At 42.0% G+C, this 24,592-nt stretch overlaps 1 protein-coding gene across 1 annotated transcript in view; it reads left to right on the top strand.

Annotated features, from left to right (window-relative positions):
* GIPC2 (GIPC PDZ domain containing family member 2) overlaps positions 1-24,592 on the top strand; it is an 88,962-nt gene that overhangs the window by 63,803 nt on the left and 567 nt on the right. The window contains exons 4-5 of the mRNA XM_036256868.1: positions 8,525-8,631; positions 14,390-14,471. Coding sequence (XP_036112761.1) covers positions 8,525-8,631; positions 14,390-14,471 — 189 coding nt within the window. The remainder of the gene's footprint in view (positions 1-8,524; positions 8,632-14,389; positions 14,472-24,592) is intronic.

Below are 24,592 nucleotides of genomic sequence, written 5' to 3'. Positions count from 1 at the left end.
TTTCAACAGACTGAGACAAAAGCTTCTCAGGATGACCACTGCACCTTCTTTTATGCACTGGGAATTAAGGAGGGAACGGAAGGAAGATTGCATGAAGGGGGGAGAAAGCAAGGTGGGGATAGGATGGCAGGATAGTTAACAGGTTTTGAGCACTCTTGAGGATGTTTTTTTTCTAAGAGGTCTGATGGGAGGCATTTTAAAGGTATGTTAGTCAAATGCACAGAAACAATGGACAGGGCTTGCTGAAGGCAAAGATAAACCTTTTGCTAAAGAAGTTGCATGTCTGAGGCATGACCTGCCCGTTTAGGAATTTATGATTAGGTTCCTCTAGGAGGTTACTTTCCATACAGTGCCTTTTCATTCACAATGTAAACTCTCATTAAAAGAAAATTTAGTAAATGCTCACGTTTTTAATCAGAAGAGTGCAATTATCATAATTTATAATACTAAAAACTTTATCATCTGTATTTCCCAAGATTCTTACCCTAAACAGTGATTGGTTTCTTGGGACAACGTTTAAGGAGTATTTGGAATGAATATCAACCATGGTAGAAGGTAGATTGCAGCATTCAGCTGTTTTTGAGGTTTATCAATTAAAGTAGGAATATAGGATGAAGAGGTCAAAAATGATGCTGAAATGTAAGTGGCTTTCTTAATTTGCCTGAATAGTATGAGTATAATATAACTTATTAGAAAAACAGCAATGATACCAAAATACACATTTTACCAAAAAGTATTTATGCAGTGGGAGTTGTCATATAATTATAGAAAAATGGATTTAAGGAATTATGCTCAAGCCCTGGCTGGGTGCTCAGTTGGTTTGAGCATTATCCTGATATGCCAAGGTTGTGGGTTTGATCTCCGGTCAGGGCGCATAGGCACATACAAGAATCAACCAACGAATGCATAAATAAGTGGAAGAAGAGATCTCTCTCTCTCAAGTCAATAAATTAAAAAACAAAAGAAATTATGCTCAAAATTGTGGTCGGAGTATGTTTTCAGAAAATATAAAATGGATAAGCAATACCTGTTACATATAAAAAATGTTTAATATATTAAGTGAAAAGGCAGATTATAAAACAATATATAGTACTATTCTACTTGTAAAAGCTATCTTTAAATGTGGAAGAAAAATGACTTGCAGTATATATATTGAAATTGTTAACAGTTGTTATGTTTAGGTGGTGAGTTTATGAAGTTTTTTTTTCTTTAGGCTTCTTGTGTTGTTTACATTTTAAATATAAAATGAACAGACTAATTTTCATAACCAGGAAACAATTATTTTTAAAAAGGCTGGCATTCCTAGGCTAGGAAGTAGAGAAACTGAATCATTTCACTTTTAGTGGCTTTATAATTTTTATCTATATGATTATTCTCATTTTAAACAATTTTCTTTAATATTATTATAAATGGGCCCATGTTAGAAATGTGGTAGAATATTACATTGTATCAACTCTTTAAATTGGCAGGACCGTTTCTATAATACTCAACTTTATAAAGGCCAGGGGAAAAATATGTGTAATAAACCATAATAAAAGTGAACAATTTTTTAGTTTTGAATTCCCATGATAAAATCTTACTGTAAAATAAAAGAAGTATAAAAGGGTAAAAGAAAAATAGTTTAGCCATCACTCTTTTAACTTTCACATATTGGAGTTTAGAGGTTTGTAATCTGGGTTTTTTTTTTTTTTTTTTTTTTTACATAGTTCCCTCTGGATTAAAGATATGAACCTTCTTCCCAAAGATACACATTAACTTTTGCCTGTAAAGGACAAAGAGATTTTGGGCACAGTTATTCCATTTTGGACACTTGCCCTGCACTGTTCAGTCTCAAGGAACAGTTAAGAGCAACTTTTTGTGTGTGTGTTTTCTGTGGGTTGGTTGATGTGTTGCCAGCCCTCCTGATCCAACAGACAAGTGACGTCTGAGCCTGCGGCTTCCTCTTGCCACCCTTTCCTTGCTTTTTATCTGCCAGCACCACACCGGCTGGATTTTAAAAAACCTGACACAACTGCTCAGCCGGTGTGGCTCAGTGGTTGAGTGTTGACTCATGTACTGGGGGGTCGCCGGTTCGGTTTCCGGTCAGGGCACATGTCCAGGTTGTGGGCCCGATCCCCAGTGGGGGGCGTGCAGGAGGCGGCCAGTCAGTGTTCTTTCTCATCGATGTTTCCATCTCTCTCTCTCTCCCTTCCTCTCTTTCTCTCTCATATCAAAAAAGAAAAAACAAAACAATACCCTGAATAACAGAAATTCATAGCTATTCTAAAGAAGTCTAAATGTTGGTGAGAGGAAGGACATATGGAAAAAGGGATGTACACCTAAAATATAAAATTCTGGGATGTAAACTAGATTTTGTCAACTATTCTGAGGAAAGTGTGTGTGTGTGAGAGGAGATAGGGCGCAGGTGAGCAGTTCATGGACAGTGTTATTTGTGCCTGTCCAAGCTCTCAGGAATGTGTCAGTCTCCAAGAGAAACTTACAATTTGAGTTTTTATGAGAAATCACCCAACTTTTAAATTAGATATTCATTGAAGTTGTGATTACACAAGAAAGATGATAGAACTCCGATTTATGTCCAACTTTTAAATGTTGGCAACTAATTAAAAATACTGGAATCGTTGCACCCTCCGCAAACATGTCTGTGGACCACACGTGACTGTGGACTCCCTGTCCGCAGCTTTGGCCTGAGAGGATGGTTCTTCCTGCCCGAGTCCTTTGCTCTGGTGACATCGGTGCACACTAAGCTTCTCAGGTCCTCAGGGTGAAGAAAGTTTCAAGTGAGTCACCCCAGGAGGGGCAGAGACTTAGTGAACTGAGAGCCACCCATTTGGAAGGGACTCTGAAACGAAAACCCTCCATGCCTTGCTTCCGGAGTCTTTGAGCCCATGGCCTGGAGTGCTTTCCCCTCCCTGTCCGTTCCCCACTTAGCCCTGCTGTCTCAGTCCTTGGTGGTTGGGTCTTGGCTTGACCATCACTTCCTCAAGAAGTTTCAGGCTCCTGAGAATGAAGCACGAAGGCCCACTTGGACCTGTGATACCATCTCTCCTGTGGATTAATAATGTGATAACATCTGTTCCTTGTGAATTCCGTGAGTGTGAATCAATCCCTAAAATTCAGGTCAGCTCTGGGAACACGGGGGGTAGGGTGAAGCATTTGTGGGCTTGCAGCGCTGAGGAACATTGGAACATTGGTGGACACATCCCGCAGAGTCCTGCCTGAGTTGCCTTTTGGCCACTATTTTGATGTCTGTTGATGCTGTTTAACTCCAGAGATGGAAATGACAGAAATGGATTAGTGCATTTGGTGAGGCAGCTCAGGTCACCCTCCATGGGTGGTCGGGAGGGGGCTGTGTGTTTCCTTTTCTAGGGTGGGTGGTGATATGTGTGCTACTTGCTGGCGGGGCGTCATGGAACTCCAGCAGGGGGATTTCGTGTGGGGCTGTCGGCCAGTAATTTGGGCTCCGGAGGGCCTCCAGGGCCGAGTGCCCCAGGGTGAGCTGGGCCTAAACTCAGCCCCTTCGTAGGTCTCCTGTAGGTCTCCGTGGAGCAGTGGGAGGGTCATCTGTGGTTTCCACCCTCCTGTAAACAGAAGGGGAAAGCCACAGCTTTATAGAAAAGATAGAATAAACACGAGACCTCTGTATTTGAGGTGACAATTTCCTGAGCCATTGAAGAGAGACCTTTGCATGTTTCTCATTCTAATAGAAACCAGCTGACGGGAAGGGAGAGGGTAGAGCAGAGCGCTCTCCAGCAGCACCGGCTACTGAGAGCCAGGCCACTGTGCTAACGCCTTTCAAACGTTAGCCCTTCGAATGCTTGAAACCATTCTGCCATCAGTGTTATTGCTCAGTTTCCAGGTGAGGACTTTTCCTCAGGTTCACACAGTTTGTACACGGAGGAGCTGGGGTTTGAAACGCAGGTTCTCCAATTCTTGAGTCCATCCCTTGTTTACTGAGCAGCCACCGGTACAGCTGTGTCTGTCTGTGCCACCGCCTGTGGAAATCACGGCCCTGCCTGGCTCTGAAAGTGGTGATCCGTTCTCCAGGCCACTGGGGCCCTCCTGGGACCAGAACAAGACCGTGGTCTGTGCATAAGCGGGAGAGTGCCCGCTTCCCCTGTGCCACCCTGTGCCAGGTGGGGTTCTGAGTCATGTTGCTTGTGCTCCTCCTGGAAAGAGGGCTTTGGCTCCTGTCAGCCTCTCTGTTCCCTGTTCAGGGGGGACTAGACAGTTCAGGGGGGACTAGACAGGCGTCTCTCTGCCTCCTCCATTTTCCTGGCTCTGATACAGCAGAGACTGGGGGCTGGTCTGCTTATGGAAAATGCCAATTGAAATGGGACATTCCAAACAATGATACAAGTGTGTGTATAAACATTCTAAGACCTATCAATGTACATTCTTTCACCACTCTTATGATGTAAAAGTCCCCTTTGAGTAGAGAACACACATTGGAGTTATATTAGCCTTCTTATGTAATCACAACCTAAATGCATATCTGTGGGTTCTGTGTCATTTTGAAAAATCAGATATGTGAAATGATGGATGTTTAAAGATATTTTTTTCTAATCTCCAAGAATCATCTTGCCCACACCTAAATTTTTTTTTTTCCTTTTTTGCAACTCACTCTTATGGAATCTTTCCAAAGCAGTTAACCTAGTTTTCCTAGTAATAATAACTCCTTGCTGCAAACCTATCAGCTCATGTATTTTTAAATTAAAGGACATAATTAGAGTAACAGATATAATTGCTGCAAAAGGGTTTGGGAACAACCATGACTGCTTCTCGTTGACTGGGAGCAGCTGTGCACCCACCAGCCGTGTGTCCTGTGCCCTGAGTGACCTGCTGCAGGCAGGTACTCAGGATGCTTCCCAGGGGTGGGAAACCTGAGCATCTAGTGAGTCCAGCTAGCTGCAGGCCGCGGGCCACTGTCTGCTGTGTGAACCGCATCCCTCATTATTCAGCCCCCGAGAGGCCCCACGCAGATGCATCCGTGAGCCGGGAAGGGCTTGGCCCAGTTGGTTAGACATGCTTAGACCGGCCAGCATCCCCAAAGTAGGGCAGACCGAACATATTCACAATCTTCAAATAATTAAAGAAAACACAGAACTTGTTTTTTTTTTTTTGCCCCTGCGGGTGAACAGAAGTATCCTGCCTGTTTTCACATATAAACTGCTTGATTTACAGTCCGGAAGCACAGAATCAGAAAAATGGCTTCTGTTTCCTTGTCTGTGAGGCCTCCAAGCCAGAATTTACAATTAACTTTTACTTTAGTGCCACCAAGTGGTTAGTTGTGAGATACCACTCTGGAAAAGAAGGCCGAAGAAACAAATAGTAATAACAAGGTATCTGGGCTGAATAGGCAGAGCACAGGATTTTTAGGGCAGTGAATCTCTTTTGTATGACATTACAATAGTGGATACATGTCATTATTTATTTGTCCAAACCCACCAAATGTACACCACCAAGAGTGAACCCTAACCTAAACCATGAGCTCTAGGTGGTAATGTATCAGTGTAGTTTTATTGGCTGTAACAGTGTGCCACTGATAGTGAGGAAGGTGATGCGTATGTGTGGGTGGGGTGTATGGGAAACCTCCGTAATTTCTGCTCACTTTTGCTGTGAACCTAAAACTGCTTTAAAAGATTTTATTGCCCCAGCTGGGTGGCTCAGTTCGTTGGAGCGTTGTCCTGTATAACCAATCGATGTTTCTCTCTCATATCCATGTTTCTCTCTCTCACATCAATAAACATATCCTTGGGGGAGCATTAAATAAAAAACTTATTAATTAAAAAAAATCTTTATCTGGCCAGTGTGGCTCAGTGGTTGAGTGTTGACCCATGTACCAAGAGGTCTCTGGTTCGATTCCCGGTCAGGGCACATGCCCAGGTTGTGGCTTGATCCCCAGTGGGGGGGCATGCAGGTGGCAACCAATCCATGTTCTCTCTATCGATGTTTCTATTTGTCTCTCCCTCTCACTTCTTCTCTCTCTAAAATCAATAAAGGAAAAAAATTAAAAAAATATTTTATTCTACATATTTTCCCCTTGGAACAGCTGGTGTTACAGATAAGAGCGAGGTAAGATAGACACCCTTTGGGGGGCTGGCTGACTTCTCAAGCATGGGTGACAATCCCTTTATGAAGCACCCACAATCCAGAATCTGGGTCCTTAGCTTTGTAAATCCCAGAAACTTTTTATTTTTTCAGTGCATCTAGAGCTGTTCAGTTTTCCAGGGTGATATCATGCTCACCAAACCTACCAGAGACTTCTTACTAAGTCAGAATGACAGCGTATCACTTTGCAGTTGGAAATGTCTATGTAGTGGTGGACCAAAACACACGTTAGCTGAGCAGTTCATGTCCCACCCAGCAGGGAATTTATATGGGAAGACGAAGTATACCGAGTAGGTCATTTGGTGAAATCTCAGGGGTGTGGTGTATGTGTGGTATGGGGGGTGGGGAGCATGAGGTTGTTTATTAAGCTGACACTGTCTTCACCACCGCAGGTCTATATATAACTCAGCTGAGAACACTCATGCTGCCAAGCGTACAGAATCCTGGACAGTGCAGATGACAGAGTGACCTTGTCAGCTTCTTTGGGCCCCTTTCTGGAAAGTCTGTGCTGGGCATCTTTGCTTTTGTCAATCCCTTCTCCTCAAACCCGACACAGTGTGACTGGCAAGACCAGGGCTGCAGACGTGCCGCTGTAGCTCGTCTCTTGAGAACTGGTCACTGCAATCAGCATCAGCATCAGCAGTCACCATTTATAGGTTTTGGCTTAAGGGATCTGCTCTACTTTACCTCATGATAATTTCCAATTCTTTCATTCTCAGAGGCAAACATGTTTTTGGCCATTCTGTCCTCGAATGCAGGTTAAAGCTAATATGTAAAATCCTTAATCACTTTGGAGTAGATTCTTAATAGCAAAACCGTACTTGCTAAAGATGAGGATTACCCTGGGTTCCGAGTCAGTGAGCGTGCGTCGGTGCGGGCCGCGTGGCGGCTGTGTCTGGAGAGCTTGTGCGGACCCCACCACCTACTTGCATGTCCCAGCCTGACCCGTGATTGCTCATGATAGCTCAGTTATCTCCAGTTCTTTAAAAAAAAATTTATTTTCTTTATTGATTTTAGAGAGAGAAGGGAAAAGGAGGGAGAGAGACAAACATTGAAGAGAGAGAACATCAACTGGCCGCCTCCTGCACGTCCCCTACTGGGGATTTGGCCCACAACCTGGGCATGTGCCCTGGCTGGGAATCGAACCAGTGACCTCTTGGTGCATGGGTGATGCTCAACCACTGAGCCACACCGGCCGGCTATGTCCAGTTCTTGATGCAGCATCTCCCCACCCCGCCTCTGTCCTTGCCCCATACTGCTTCCACATCGAGTCTTCAGTCAAGGGGACTTGGAGAATATTTGCAGAAGTTATAAATGGGTGGCTTGTGGTTGGAATCTGACCTACGGACATCTTTTATTTTGGCCAAAATGTGTTTAACTCAATGGACAAAACTTAAAAATCAGAAGATTCATTTAAAAACTCCGAGTATCCAGTTTCAAGTAGATCTGGCAATGCAGGGCCTTCAGGCCCAAGGGAGCCAGTGATTGAAGTGGGCTGGGGAGGGCGAGCCCCTTCCGGTTGTCCTCAGTCCCCACCCCACCCTTTCACTCATTTATGTCACTGCTTGGTGTTCGGGGGCGACTCTTTGTGACTTGGAAAGTCAAAACCAAAAGTAAAGCACAGACACAAACCGAGCGTGAGGAAAGGGGTGACGTCCCATGGGTCCTGCGCCCGGCCTCCCGCCTGCCCCCTGCGGGGAGGGCCTTCCTGGGGCCCCTTCCCAGCCTCTTTTTCTTCAGAACCTGCTTCTCTCACGGGGTCACCTCTGAATGTATCCTTCGTGCTTCCAAGAGGTGTGGTGTCGGGGTGCTGTTGAGGAAAGCGTGCAGACGTTGGGGTCACAGACTTGGGTTTGAATCCCAGCTCTGTGCCTTCGTGAGTTGAGTTCCCTTTTCTGTAAAATGAAGGCTGTGCCTCACCTCACAGGCTGGGCTGAGTGCTGAATGGGGTTTCATGTGCAAAGCATCAGACAGAAGGTAGGTACTCAGGTAAGTGTCTCTGTCCTTTTTTTACGTTTATTTGAAGAATCAAGATATGGCTCTTTCCCTTCTTCATGACCTTGAAGAAGTTCAACTGAACCACCTCTGCTTTCCCGCCACGTACACCCCTTTACTCTTCCTGTAAAGCCAACTGTTATAATTTTTATTCCTGATAACTTCCAGTCTTTCCCATCTGTACGTTCCAAATATTTCCCTTTCCTTTCTGTACCCAGACCTCTCCTAGAGACTCCCGGATGAGACTCACACAAGGCAGGTGAACTCGTTTGGGGAAGTTTTATAAGGAGTTATACCTTTTGTGAAATCTCTGCAATAATTGTACGGAGCTTTGTGATGGAAACGACTTCAGCTTTTACAGCAGTCTGTTGGGATTCTTTCTGAATATGAACACCTCTCCCCTTCTGTTATATCTTGATAGAAACAGAGCCAAGGTCAAAAGCTGGAAGTTCCTCGACGGAAAAAATTGGTACCGGAAGGGAGACACTTCGCCTGAGATCGAAGGGTCCTGCCACCGTGGAAGAAGTGGTATGTTATGTTCATTTAGTCCCTATTCCGCTTGGACACGTATGGACATTTATGGTTATCAGAGCTAGAAAGAGAGATAAAACCGTGAGGTTAAATGTGATGCATGCGTTCCAATTAAAGCATGGACTAATTCATTGCCTGTTTAATCAATATGAAAATTACTGAAGGCTTTAAGAAGAAATATAGAAAGTAAGGGCGTGAGAAGACACTGGTCTGTCGCAATCCCCAGCTACCTGCAGACAGTTGCAGTCTGTAGACGTCTGAACAGGCTCAGAAATGTTCAAGATGTCAAGCCAAGCTCTGAGAGCCAAGAAAAAGTCTCAGAGCCACCTAAGTATGTTAATGAGTAAACATACTTAAGATTTGGGTAAGGAAAGGTAATATTCATGAATTTCAGTCTCTACAGGTGATATATTTTATAGCCATCTGGGCCTGTTCTCTGTCATGTCCCACATCCCTTCCATCAGCAAATCCTGGTAGATTATGTCCACAACAGGCCAGAATCCAACAGCTCACCACCTCTACTCCCCCCACCTGGCCCAAGGCTCCAGTGTCTCATCTTGAACATTGCAATCACCTCGTCTGTCTTCCCGCATCCACCCTGGCCCCCTGCCCTCTGCTCAGCACAGCAGCCAGGATGATCATTCAAAACACCAATGAGGTTATGTTCCTTTTTCTGTTCAAAACCCTCCAGTAGCTTTCCATGTCACTCAGACCAAACGCAGAAGTCCTCAGAATGACTGACATGATCTGACTCTGCATTTCTTCTCTGACCCCATTTCCTACCACTCTGTCCCTGTCTTCCTCTGCGTCAGCCACGTGGGTCTCTTTGCTGTCCCTAAACACTCCAGATGCCACCACAGGGTCTTCGCATGGCTGTTTCCTCCACCTGAACGCTCAGCTCATTTACAGGCATGGCTGCCTCCCTTACCTTCCTCAGGTTTCTGCCCACATATCACCTTCTCTGAAAGGACTCTTGAGTATCTTGTATAAATAGCTGTTCCTGCCACCCCTCCAACTGCCTAATCTTTCTTCCCTTAATTTTCTTCAAAGCGCTAAACACAGCAGGACTCACTGTGTCCTTGTTCCTTTGGTGTGTTGTCTAGCTCCTTGGCTCACATGTCTTGCTCTCTGCGGTATCCCCAGCACCAGACACATCAAAGGAGCTCAAGTCTTTGCTGAATTAATGCATTAAAAATTACTCATTTAAGCTCGAGAGGAGCAAGGATTTCACTAATTGACTGCGTCAGTATTTGAGGAGAAGAGACAAATGGGAGGAAGACGGGTGAACAAAGAGGGCGGCAGCGGTTAGGCCGGATTCGAAGTGGCAGGCGCAGATCAGGCTGCTCCCAGCAGCCAGGGCAGTGGTGATGCAGTCGTCCTGCAGGCGCAGGGCCCAGGCAGCACCTGAGGCCGGCAGCTCCTGAAGGCAGGGCCACGGGCACTGGGCGCGGCCGGGCCCTCTGTGTGTGCAGGTGGTCCAAGGCTTCCCCAGCTGTTTGAAAAGCGAGAGTGAAACAGGTGAACCATCAGGAGGCGCTTTCTACAGAGCCGGATCCCAGAGCTTGTGGGGTGACCATGGTCCGAGTCAGCCGTGGGGGTGGCTTGATGGAGTAGACTCTCAAGGAACCACGAGGCCACGAGTGTCCTGAATGTTGGAGTCACCCAGGATGTTGTCAGCTTTGGGGACTTGACAGGAAGGTTTTGAGGCCGGTACCTTGATTCAGGGTGCATGAGAGGATTGATTTGGAGGCAAAGGGTAAAGAAGAGACCTGGGAGAGCCCGAAGGCATTTTGAAAATGAGATATGCTGAGGCATGTAAAAAGAAAACCCCAGCCCTGGCCAGCGGTTGGAGCGCCGGCCTGCGGACCAGAGAGTCCTGGGTTTGGTTCCCGCTAGGGGCATGTACCAAACCCCCCCCCAAAAAAACCCCACAAACAAACCCCCAAAAACCCAGGGAAGTGACTTCTGGCCATTCCGAGTCTTTACCTTTCCTGTGTCCAGCACACTGCCAGGCATATTGCCGAAGGTCAGTAAATGTTTATTGAATTAATGAGCAAACCTCAGTGGAAGAGAGGAAGGGTAAGAGAATGGAAGACTGGGAGGGAGCTGGCAGCGAGGAGCTAGGGGAACGAGGCTATGACACAGGACAGATCTTAATACGGCTTGCAAAGGAGGCAAGGGGGGCAGGGACAACTCCAAGGCACTTCAAGAGAACTGTCATCTTCTAATAGTAAACATGGCAAATAAATATGTTTGAGCACCTGCTGTGTAGAAGCCGCTGGTGTGCAAAGAGCAGCTGCAGGTCTATCTAGGGAGGCAGGGAAGATTCATTCACAGATAAACATCGGAAACTCCATTCCCATTCGCATAGCCTATTTCACTAAATAGGGCAATTAAAATAGCTCCCAAATGAAAGGAAAAAGCTAGTTTGGTGCTAACATTAAATCGGATACAAATGACTTACGATCTATTTCAAACACTAAAGGATTTATAGATTTCAACAAATCACCCTGCACAACCCAGCACTTCTGATGTTAACTAGACTCACTGTGGTGATGATTTCGTGAACGACGCTCCACCTAGGAACCTCATAATTTGTTCAGTATGTGTTTGTTGAGACAGGCGTGGTCCAGGTACTGATAGGGTACAACGGTGAATCAAGACCTCATTTTCCTCTGAAAGGAGGGAGGCATGAGGAGAAGTTATGACAGTCCAGGAGGAAAGGGTGATATCACAAAGCGATCAGCTGCTGTCAGGGGTCAGGAGAGGCGGGAGGTCAGAGAGAGCTCCTTCCAGGAGAAGTGATCGAGCTGGTTAAAGATGGAGAGAAGAGTGTTCTGGGCATGAAACAATGACAGGCCTGGGGGCCTTCTGAGCGTCTGTGGATGGAAGTGTGCGTGGTGGAGGTAGGTGGTGGGGACGGTGAGGCTGGAGCTGTAGGCCTGGGTCAGGCGGTGAAGGGCCTGGAGATAGTGGGGGAGCCATTTAAGACCTGTGAGGGGAGCGGCACAGTTTTGCGTTTTAGAAAAATCTCCTGGATCTGGGGCATGGGTTGTTGATCAGGGTGGATTTGAGAGACTGAAGATAGTAGTCAGGGAGACAAAGTAGGGAACAGCTGCTAATGAGGAAAGATGGAGACTAGAATTCAACCATAAGAAGGAAGGAAATCCTGCCATTTGCAACATCATGGATGGAACTTGAGGGCATTATGCTAAATGAAATAAGTCAGACAAAGACAAATACCGTATGATCTCACTTACATGTTGAATCTAAAGAAAAAACAAAAGAGAACAAAACAAACTCAAACTCATAGGTCCAGAGAACAGATTGGTGGTTGTCAGAGGCAAGGGTTGATGGGAAAAATGGATAAAGGTGGTCAAAAGGTACAAACTTCTGATTATAAATACTTCCTGGGGACGTAGTGTAAAGCATAGTGACTATGGTTAATGATACTATATTGTATATTTGAAAGTTGCTGAACAGTATATCTTAAAAGTTCACATTATAAAAAATAAAAATGACTAGCTATGTGTGGTGAGGGGTGTTATATAGACTTACTGTGGCGATCATTTTGCAATACCTGCATGTATTGTGTCATTATGTTGTACACTTGAAACTAATGTAATGTTATGCCAAGTATGTCTCAATAGAAAAATAAAGGAAAAGATGAGGACTGAACCAGGCAGTCAGTATGTGAATGGAAGAGACATGATAACCTGGAGAGTCACTTAGAATAGTGAAATTGTGATGGACATTTTTAAATTTTTTATCCTCACCCGAGGATATTTTTCCATTTATCTTCAGATAGAGTGGGAGAGATGGAGGGAGGGAGGGGAGAGAGAGAGAGAGAGAGAGAGAGAGAGAGAGAGAGAGAAACATTGATGTGAGAGAGACCCATCTACTGGCTGCCTCCCGTAAGACCCCGACTGGGGCTGGGGACCGAACCACAACTGAGGTATGTGTCCTTGACTGGAATCAAACCCGTGACTTGTTGGTCTGTGGGCTGACACTCTAACCGCTGAACCAAACCAGCCAGGGCCCGTGGTGGACATTTTGTGTGGGGAGTACACAGTGCTTGTTGCGATGACTCACACAGTGGCTGGGTGGATGCAAAGGTAAGCCCCTGTGTTACTGTGCACAGCCTGTTGCTTTACACAGACCATTCAGAAGACAATGCAGAGAAGGCAAGAGTGATGTAGCGTGTCTGTTCTTGTTTTAAAGGCTTAGTTAATATAAATAAAAATATGAGAAAGTCATAACAATATACTTGAGGAAATAACATTTTATTTGCAATGAAATGCATATTTTAAATAAGTTTGGAGACTACAAAGCAATATACATTCATGACAATATTAAAGTATCATCAATCCTTACAATGTAATTGTGAATTTAGCATTTGCAGTGATAGTTACTTAACATCTTTGGGCATATCTTGTATTATTATTTATTAAGTATTGTATTTTCTATACAAACAACTGTAAACCTACTTTGGCCCCACCTTGTATATCCCATCATGCTTTTCACTTGAGTTTTACCATTATATTAGTTTGAGGTGTCCAACATAATGATTTTTTTTTTTTTTTTTAATCCTCAACTGAGGACATTTTTCCATTTTTTGTTCAGATAGAGTGGGAGGGAGAGAGAGGAAGAGAGAGAGAGAGAAACATCGACGTGAAGGGACACATCGAGTGGCTGCCACCCGCACAACCAACCAGGGCCGGGGACAAACTGCAACCGAGGTACGTGCCCTTAGCGGGAACCGAACCCGGGTCTTTCTGTACCGCAGGCCGACGCTCCAACCGCTGAGCCAAACCGGCCAGGGCCAACATAATGATTTGGTATTTGTATATATTGCAGTTCACTGAAACTTTTAATAACAGTTTTAGAAAGAGTACAAATAATTTGGTACAATTAATACGTAAGACAGATATTACTTAAAAAATACTTCATCATGACCTTATTTTTCTAAAAATTCTATTTTTGAATATTTTATAATGTGCACAACAAATTAATATGGTAATACATATGCATAATTGACACAAGATGCAAATAATAAAATTAAATAAAAGCTAACCAGTAAGGGTATTGGTTATTTCTAATGGGGTGAGCCATGAAAAGGTTTGGAGACTCTGGCCTGCAGGACAAAGAGCAGAGGCCTTTTCACGGCACCCAGGACCCTTAAGATCTAGTCCTGCTGACGCCGTTTCTCATCACAACGGATTTTGCAGTCCCTAGAACATGCTGTAATCCTTTATCAGACTTGACAACCCCTGTAGACTTTGCATATTTGTTGCCTTCTATGTGCAGTGCCCTCTCCTGCGTTTCTGACACCAGCTCATCTTTGAAAACACAGTTCTTGTCACCTTCTTTCTGAAGTCTTCCATGACTCTTAGAGATTTAAATTTACTTCCTCCGTGATGTCTCTGTGCCTTAAATATCCTTAAAAAATGGTCTTTATTATGGTCATGTAGCTATTTATTTTCACATCTGTATCCTCTTCTAACTTGTTAGCTATTGGAGATGGTGTTCTTGGCTTTTCTTTGACTCCATAATGCAACACAGACACTAAAAAGAAGTATTTACTGTACAGATTTGTATTGAGTTGCAGAGCACATTCGAGACATATTTCCGTTCAAATTAGCTGAAGTGAACACCCATGAACTGGCTCCACCTCAGATACCCCCTGTTTATACCTTGACAGTCAAGGGATTTCATATAGAAGTATAATGTCTTATTTCTCTTATCTTTGATAAAGCCCTCTGAAGCCAAAGCCAAGGCAATCGAAAAGGTTGATGATCTGCTTGAATTGTACATGGGGATTCGAGATATTGATTTAGGTAAGAGTATACTGTTTTTAAAAGTCTTATATTTTTTAATTTGATGGAATGTAATGCTTACTTATGTCTTTTTTTGCATTGGGAGTTAATGATAATTTTCAAGATAGAAAGTAATTGTATAGTAATGGAAAGCATAATGAAAATAGAGATAATAAAGAATAATGCAAAGTAGACCTGGCCTTTACCACTTACTAGCTATGAAGTCAGCATTTCTAAATTCCATTTTTCATCTATTAACTATACTCCACCCAACTGAGCCATACTGGCCAGGGCCAGTACCATGCTGTTTTAATTACTATGGCCTTGTAGTGTAGTTTGATTTCTCCAACTTTGGAGAACCTTATTTTTTACAGGTGAAAACTTGAAACAGTCCTCAAGTTTAAAACTGATTTTAGGTAGAGGCCCTATTTAAGTATAAATTCAGAATAGTTCAGTAAATTAGTTTTGCTCTTTTGTTACTAAAAATATGCAAGTATATAGGGAAGAGTATTGTACAGTGGTAAAAGTGACTATAAGTAGATTAATATACATTTTTAAAATATCAATTTTGTTTTTCATGCTGAAAAATTTGGGGAACTAAACGTTCTTCATAAATTTCTTATAAATTAACTAGTAATCCCTTTATAATTACTCATCTGTAGCAAATTCCTCTAATGACATGAAAAGTCATTATTATTGTACATGATTAGCAATGTGATCAGTCACCAAGGGAGGTAAAGTTAAAAAAATTTATTTCAAGAATACAACCATTGTTGCATTAGGAATTTCTCTTATTCAGATCTGATTAGCATGAAATCTAAATCACAAATGTTACATTTCTCCAACAGATGAATTATTTATTTGTTTGTATTTCCGTGTTTCTTAGTTTTCAGAAATGTTCATTCTTAATAAAAATTACATTGACATGTTATTCTGGAGATGTTAATGTAAGTTTATATTAAAAATTAAAGTAACATGGCAAAAAACCAAAAAAACAAAAACAAAAACAAACAAACAAAAAAACTAAAACCAAAACAGCATTGGTATGTGTTTACCATTTGAAAGTGAAAAATAATTCAAAGGAGTTTATGGAGCAAGTAACCTTGACGATAAAAGTGCTCTGTTTGGTTGTAAAGCTATGCTGTGAACTATGACTTTTCAAATGACCCAGTGCCAAACGGTTGCCTTCGAATGTTACTCATTGGGAAAAAATAACTTTCTGGAAGATACAGAGTTAAGACCTTTTATAGGATTGACTTGACTTAATAGAAAATCGTATCATATAAATTTGTTAATGAATATTAAATTGTATATGGAACTATAATATTTTCTGATGATAGCAATTTAGGAGTTTGGTGATTATTCTAACAGCTTTGGAATTTTTGGATTTATAATTTATAAAGAGATCCAGAAATGTGTAGTAAGGAAATATGAATGCTAAGTTTCTAAGTAATTTTTTTCTATAAAGTCTTTTTAGCTATTTTAAAAGTATATGATAATGGTATTTTAATAGAGATAATTACATTTCTTCCTAGGATGATTATTTTTTTCAGTGAATTTAAAACGATAAGCATTATAGAAAGTTATTCTTCTCAGATAAAGCCAATGAAGTTTTGGAAATAGATTTTATTTAAAAAAATCTACATTGGCTGTATTTTTATATTTGACTCATGTAAATTGTTTGAAATGAATTGATATTTATGAAAAGTCTTAGGGAAAATAAGCGTTGGAGGCCTTCCATAGAGATACAGTTACAGATTTAAAGTTTAAATTAACAGTGGTGATGGTTAATCTTTTTTTTTTTTTTTTTATCCTCACCCGAGGACATTTTTCCACTTTTTGTTCAGGTAGAGTGGGAGGGAGAGAGAGGAACAGAGAGAGAGAGAGAAACATCGATGTGAAAGGAACACATCGAGTGGCTGCCACCCGCACAACCGACCAGGGCCGGGGACAAACTGCAACCGAGGTACATGCCCTTAGCGGGAACCGAACCCGGGTCTCTCAGGACCGCAGGCCGACGCTCTAACCGCTGAGCCAAACCGGCCAGGGCGTGATGGTTAATCTTTATTTAAATTCTGCTATGTGCCATTTTATTAAGACAGATTCAGAGAAGTTCGGTAACTTGCTCAGTCAGCTAACACATTAAGAACCGAGATTCAATTCTGGCACTTTGATAACAAGATTTTTCACCTGCAGTAATATTATATGTCTAAAGTTCTTTTTAAGTATTTAATAACTTAGTGGAAAATAGAGATTGATCAATATCACCAAAATAAGTGTCATTAATAATGAAAAAGTTGTTCAGTTGCAGTGATATAAAGATATTCTTGAAATAGCCACAAGAGGTCAGCACTTAGCTGTTATATGTGGTATAACAATTCCAGTGCAGTATTTTTTGCCAGATTGTATTCAAATGTTAAATATTATTGCAGTATATTGCAGATCTATTATAGTTAACAGATGAGAAGCATTTTAGTAGCTGTTGTTATGTTAATGTGATACATTTTCCTAGTTCTTTTGCTTTTCTCTTAAATCAGATACAATCTTTTATGAAAAAGAAGACAATCATGTTGGTTTATTTCTCCTATAAGGAAGTTTCAAATCTATGTTTATACTTTATGTAGTAGCAAAAATTCATAATATGTTTGGTGCATGCTGCATTCTTAATTTCTGTTAAAATTTTTGTAGCACATTTCTGGTTTTTAAAAGATTTATGGAGCAGTATATTACACACAATATTTCCAACACAATTATGAAGCTGCCTGATTGGTATTTTTGTTGCTTATATAACACTAGGAGTTTCTTGAAGGCAGATACCATATCTTACTCAGTTTTTAATCCCAGCTCCTACCATGCTACTTATTCCATAGTAAATGCTTGCTAAACATTTGTTGATCAAATGTCTGATGAGAGGTACAGAAATGGTGAGTTTACAGGGAGTTTGAGTCCTCATTTCATTACTTTGAAGCTTTAGCCTTTGAGCAAATGATTAAACTTTGAGCCTTAATTTTCACATCTGTAAAATGGGGTACAATGAAACCTTATAGGGTTGTCAAAGCATTCATTAAATAATATGTGTTAAGTTCCTCTCACATAATAATTAACAGGCATAGCTACTATCATTCATAACCATGATAATTACTAATTATTACTAGTAATAATGGTAGTAAAGATAGAACATGCAGGGCTATATAATTGGAGGTCAGACCAATTCTGGGAGTTTTTCTTCACTTTTCTGCTGTGTGTACCAGCATGAGTGTATGAGTGAGATTATACAGCCTGGACTGTGAGGTTATAGTGTGGGGATCTTAAGCCATCATTTTTCTCATTTTGTGACTCAGGAACCCAAACCAGCAGTTACAAATGAGAGCAGCCAGGTCTGAACATGGTGTTCCTGAGCTCAGTACACCAAACAATGCTGCTGAGCTTCCTGAGGTACTAGAAAGCCATGTACCAAGTTCTTCCTTACAGCTGTGTGTGTGTGTGTGTGTGTGTGTGTGTGAGAGAGAGAGAGAGAGAGAGGGAGAGAGAGAGAGAGAGATTGGTTGATTCAGTGTCCATCAGTGAACATCTGAACCTTGTCATTGTTTCCCTCACTATTCAAGCACATCAGTCATCTGCACTGTTAGCCCTGGTGGGGTAGCCCAGTTGGTTAGAGTGTCATCCTGATACACCAAGGTAGTGGGTTCCAGCCCTGGTCAGGTCACAAACAAGGAGCAGCCAATGAATACATAAATAACTGGAACAACAAATAGATGATTCTCTCTTTCTTTCTCTCTAATCAATAAATAAAAATAAAAATAAAATAATCTGCATTGTTAGCTTCTGCCTCTGAATGGTCTGTAGATTTTTCTTATGCCTTTTACTTGTGTGTATCTTGTTTCTTCCTCAACTAGATTGGATCTCATCCACATGTCAGTATTATCTTTACATAACTGTCTCAATAAATGCTGTCAGTAGGGCCTATGAGAAATATTTTAAATGGTAGATATAGTAAAATTCTGAACTTGAGTCCTATTTATCTGTAAGTTCTGACTACTCTTTTGTACATCCTGGCTATGGGACCAGAGTTCTGGGCTTCACTTTGCCCAATGCATGCTAACTGTGCCAGTCCAAAAATTATTCAGAGTCTAATTACAAAGCCTCCTCCTGTGCCTACCCATCTATCAGCATTGACTCTGCCTAAAATACGAGTCTGCTCTTTAAGACCTGAGGAGACTTTGTTTTCTAATGGGGCAGAGAATGTGTCGGTGGAAATAATGATGAAACAGACAACACAGAGCAAAGTTACATACGTACTGTAGAACCTTATTACTCAAACTGGGAGCCGGAGGCTGGTAGTACTGGGGTCGTCGGGAATGCAGAGTCCCAGGCTTCGCTACAGAACTTCTGACCAGAATCTGCATTTTGCCAACATCCCGATGTGAAGGGTATTTGCACATCCACACGTGACGAGTGCTGGCAGGAGGCTTAGGGGGTGCAGGTATCACTCCCAATAGCGGACACAGCGTTTCCGGGGGAAGGAGCCTTGAAGGAGAGAAAAGATGTCGACAGTGGAGCTAGTCATTAGGAGGAGCTGATCTGGGCAAAGGCAGCAGGAGGAAAGATGGCGTTTTGAACGGTCAGCTTTATGAGGGCACTTGGGAGCCAGGGGTGATTTGGGTCAGAATGCAAGACTAGGGTTTAGAGTTGTTGGGATAAGCATTGGTGACCCCAGGAATATTTCCTCTACGGGAACCACATAGACCTTCTCAGCGGTAAAAAGGAGCTTCCCGGTCCTTTGGTCTCATTGTCTAATAGGATCCGAGTGTGCTTTAGGAAGAGAAAACGAATGTACCTGTGGGGGTGACTTGCTGACTAGGCTTGGAGTTGAAGGAAAAAGCATGGTGATGGTGGGAATAGAATGAAACGGAGCAGGTTACAGAGATGGCAAAGGTGGAATCAGGGCGGCAGTGTTTGGTACAGGCAAGAAGAAAAAGGTGAAAGTGAGAATGATCGCCCCGCTGACGGTGGTGGAAACAGGAGAAAGAGTAGGGATGACGGTGTTTTATTTTTGGACACGCTGGTTGATGTGCTAACAGAACACCCAGGAAGACTTTTCTGCTGCTCATTCAGAAATGGTGATTGGAGCTCATGAGGAAGGCCAGGGATGGAAGCAAAGGTTTGGGACTTCTCTGCAGCAAGGTCATGGCTAAGCTGGGGTTGTGGCTAAGACCTACCAGGCAAGACGACCTAAGGAGAGGAAGGTCATGGACCGAACCTCCAGGCTTATGGGGAAGACCAGCTGAATGCCATTTCCCACCCCTTGGCTTCTAATCTCACTGTGTGAAAATGCAGTGAGGACAGCTGTCCTCTTTTCTTGACTGTAATTCTGTGACTGTTGGAAAAGCTGAAACATTTCTTATGTATATTACAGTGTTTCTTGACGGCTGAGGAAATAACTTCCAAAGTACATTAGTAACTATGAGCAAACAGAGTAATTTTACAAGTCAGCCATAGTTTTTCTGCATCAAACAGGTCCTAACTTAAACGACAACAAACTTGCTCTTTAATTTGAATGTATCTCCTGTATTTTAAGTTTTCTTCTATTGTCTGTGTAGAGGTTCCTCTCCCTAATATTTTATTATGGTAATTTTCAAACACACAGGGTAGTTGAAAGACTTTTTAGTGAGTACTTCTATACCTATCACCTAGATTCTACCAATACTGTTTTATTACAATTGCTTTATCACATCTTTGTCCATTTCTCCATCCTATATAGAGATTGTTGTAAAAACATAGTTGTGATTGTAATGTGAAATGTATGTATTGCTTTTTCAGTAAATATTAAAACAAAAATATTTCCCTGTTATTACAAAGTTATTCATAAACATTGTTTAAAATGATTTAAAAATATATCATCAAATATTTCATCATACCAGAAATAACTTAATGATCCAGAATCTTAGGTTTTTTTTTTTTTTTTAATACCCTTAGGTCCATTTGTTATGCTAAATTATTTTCTGTTTTTAAGATGTTAAAAAAGCATAGATTCTCTTATTTCTTAAAATTTTTTTTTTTCTTTATTGATTTTAGAGAGAGAGGAAGGGAGAGGGGGAAAGAGAGATAGAAACATCGATGAGAGAGAACATACATTGGCTGTCTCCTGCATGCCCCTCACTGGGGATCTGGCCCACACCTGGGCATGTGCCCTGACCGGGAATCAAACTGGTGACTGAGCCACACTGGCTGGGAAGATTTTCTTATCTCTGAAGGAAATGAAAACCCTATGTTTAAGACATATATGCACTCCTATGTTCATTGCAGTATTATTCACAATAGCCAAGACATAGAAACAACCTAAATGCCTGTGACAGATGAATGGATAAAGAAGTTGTGGTGTATGTGTGTATGTGTGTAATGGGATAGTCATCTGTCAAAAAGAAGGAAATCCTACCATTTGTGACCATATAAATGAACCTTGAGGACATTATGCTAACTGAACTGAGCTGGTCAGAGAAAGACAAATTACTATATGATCTCATTTATATTTGGAATCTAGTAAAAAACCAAACCCAGGTGGGGAGTGGGTGATGGGGAAACTGAATAAAGGTGGTAAAAAGATACAAACTTCGTTATAAGTAAATACTAGGAATGTATTGTTCAACACGATGACTACAGTTGGCCTGTGGGGAAGTTGTTAAGAGAGTAAATCCTAAGATTTCTCATCACAGGGAGAAAAATATATTTTTTTCTTTTTCACTTTTTGTATCCATATGAGGTGATGGATGTTAACTAAACTTATTGTGGTATTTATTTCATCATATATACAGGGATGGGCAAAAGTAGATCTAACAGTTGTAACATAAATAAATAATATAATAATTAATAAAAAATAATACAAGAATAGATTGTTTTGTGGACTCACAACTGTAAACCTACTTTTGCTCACCCTGTGTATATAAGTCAAATCATTATGTTATACACCTTAAACTTACATAGTGATATATGTCAGTTATATCTCAACATAACTGGAAGGAAAAAGTATAGAATCCTAGAAGTAGAAATGTTCATTGATCAAAGGATATGAACATTTTTAAGGATTCTGATACTTGTTGCCAAATGGGTTTTCAAAAGCCAAAATTAGAAAGTCAAACCAGTGTAGGAGTGTCTGCTTCACTGTATCCTGGCCAGCTTTGGCATGCCATTTAAAATAATACATACGAGTTTTAATAAACTTGGCTGGGCCCTGCCTGGAGCAGAAGGTGCAGGTGCAGCCCAGGACTCCCCTCCTCTTTGAGGTGTTTGCTTCCGGGTCAGTGATAAATGGAGAAGCTCTGGGGCATGGCTGGGGCCTGGGGCAAGCTGGGAGAGGGTGGGATGATGATGAGTGGAAGAGATTCAATGCCTCCTTACACTTTACTGCTTTCAAAAAAAATTTTTTGGAGCAATTTCAAACGTACAGAAAAGTAACCAAAACAGTACAAAGACTTTTTTCTTTTGAACCATTTGGGAATTTATTACTTTGATGATATCCCATTGCCTCAAATACTTCAGTGTGTATTTCCTATACAAAGGGAAAGGGGGTTAAGAAGTACAAACTTTTAGTTATAAAATAAGTCATGGAGATATAATGTATAGCAGAGGGAATAGAGTTCATTGATACTGTAATGACTCTGTGCAGTGACAGATGGTTACTAGACTTATTGTGGTGATCCCTTTGTAAGGTAGGTAAATGTTGAATCACTATGCTATACATCTGAAACTAATATAATATTGTACATCAACTATAATTAAAAGTAAATGCAAAAATAATTTATAGTCCAAGTTATTCTCTTATCTAACCACAATGTAACCATTCATATCATGAAATTAACCTTGATGCATTACTATTCATATCCTGTTGGTTTCATCAGAGGTCTCAATATCCTTCCAGCAAAGGAGCAGGTTCAAAGTCATGTGTTCCTTTGACCTGTAGTGGTGATTTGAGATGGTTTCTTACTCTCGATTTTCATGACTTTGATGCTTTTGGAGGGCACAAGTCAGTTACTTCATAGAGTGTCCCTCAATGTTGGTTTATCTATTTTTTTCACACTTCATGTAGGTTACACCTCTTCGTCAGAAATATCACACATGGGATGCATGTTCTTTTCATTACATCTTATCAGGAGGCATAGGATTTTAATTTGTTCTACTACTGATATTGTTCATGTTGATGACTTGTTTAAGGTGGTATTTGCTAAGCTTTATCGTCCTTTTCTTTGGGATTAATGTGTATTTGGTGGAGATATTTTCAATGTATGTCAATATCCTGTTCCTCATGAATCAACCTCCTTCCTTCCTTCCATCTGTCTGTCAGTCAGTCAATTAATAATTTTATTTTGGATTCATGGTTTCCTGTTTTGTTTGATGGGGTTCTAATCCATTACCATACTATTAATTTTGATGCTCAGATTGTTTCTGGTTTGGTCAGTGGGAGCTCTTCACTCTGACTTCTGTGCCTTTTTCATGTTCCAACCATTTTTGACACTTTCTTCCTTTCTGGTAGAAGATGTTCTTGGTTCATATTGTACTTTGCCTGCTCTGGCGCTGGAGTCAGCCATTTCTCTGGGGAACTCGGAGACTTCTGAGTGGAGAATGATCTGTAAGAGCCATTGTGTGCTTTGTGTGTTCATTGCTACTGGACCTCACTGCTCCCACGTGGACCAGGGGAGAATGTGTGCACATGTATTTACCTCCATGTTTTTAATCTCTCTATTGAAATGTGTGTGTATATATATCTCCACTGATCTCTATAATTCCAGTTTCATTCTAGTTTTCCTATTTATCTTTGACAGTGACAAACCTGGTTCTCATTATTCTATATGTGTGTGTTGTATTTATGTGATCAGTCCCATATATGCAACCACTCATTAGCATGGCTGCTGTTTTCCCTTCTCCCCGCCCCATGCTGTCCTTGCCACACCTGGACTCGCCCCCACACTGGGCTGTCTAGCCATGTGGAAGCTTCCTTACCTAACTAGGGCTTTGATCTTTGCTCTAGGTCACCCTGTCCACATCCCACTTCTGCTCTGATTGTGGTGCCCTTCTGTGGAACACCCCCATCCCCATAGCCTCTCTGTGTTAGTACTGAACTGTTTGAGATGAGGAATAATTCATACATGCTCTTAAGAGCGCTGGTGAGTTTTAGCTGAAAGACTAGACCTCTTGCTCATTCAGAGAAATCATACAACCTTTGATTCCTTCAACCTTAACCTGGGAGGAAAGGAGAGGCTGGGATTCGATGTTTCCTTTTTACCTGGAGGTTCTTCACCAAAGTCCCAAATCGCATCCACGCTCTCTCTTTCCCAGTTGCTAGTGCTTTTAGGGAGTTGACAGAAACACCGGCTGAGCTTCATGGACCCCCAGCCAGCTGGGGCAGTTCCTATTGGAATGTGTTCTCCTGGAGGAGCTAGTTCTCTAGGCAACTTACTAGAAAAACAGAACAAGGGCACCATCTTCATTTTCTATCCCAAACTGGAAAGGAGCTCCGAGAATGTTACCTTGATGCCATGAGTAGAAGGACATCTTTCTACCCTTCTCCCTGGTGTGACCGACCCATTGCAAGCTGTTATCCTTTGTCTCGTTTCCTTTGGGGAGGGAGGGCGAGGTGCCATCATAGTTGAGGATGGGTGCTGGTAGAGATGCAGAGACAGCTAGGGACTGTGGGGAGGTGGAGGAAGGGATGTACCCTCAGTTCCCTGGCAGGTGAGCCACAAGGTTTTTCTTGCAGGAGTTCTTGCTCCACTGGTAGGAGTGCCAGAGATCCCACCGAAGGGCTCCACGGTGGAGAAGAGGGTAGGGGCCACAGCTACAAACCTGGGTGCAGTGGACAGATTGTTTAATGATGCCATTGCTGCCCTGGCCGGTATGGCTCAGCGGTTAGAGCGCTGGCCCATGGACCAGAGAGTCCTGGGTTCAGTTCCCGCTAAGGGCATGTGCCTTGGTTGCAGTTTCTCCCCGGCCCGGGTTGGGGTTGTGTGGGTGGCAGCCAGTTGATATGTCTCTCTCACATCGATGTTTCTCTCTCTCTTCCCCCCTCTCTCCCTCCCGCTCTACCTGAAGATACATGCAAAAAATGTCCTCTGGTAAGGATAAAAAAAAAAGAAAAAAAAGAATGCCTT

The sequence above is a fragment of the Molossus molossus genome, unplaced genomic scaffold, assembly GCF_014108415.1.
Source record: "Molossus molossus isolate mMolMol1 unplaced genomic scaffold, mMolMol1.p scaffold_m16_p_12, whole genome shotgun sequence".
In the NCBI taxonomy this organism is placed as follows: Eukaryota; Metazoa; Chordata; class Mammalia; order Chiroptera; family Molossidae; genus Molossus; species Molossus molossus.
The sequence above is the reverse complement of the archived record's forward strand: the minus strand, read 5'-3'. Positions and strand labels throughout refer to the sequence as shown.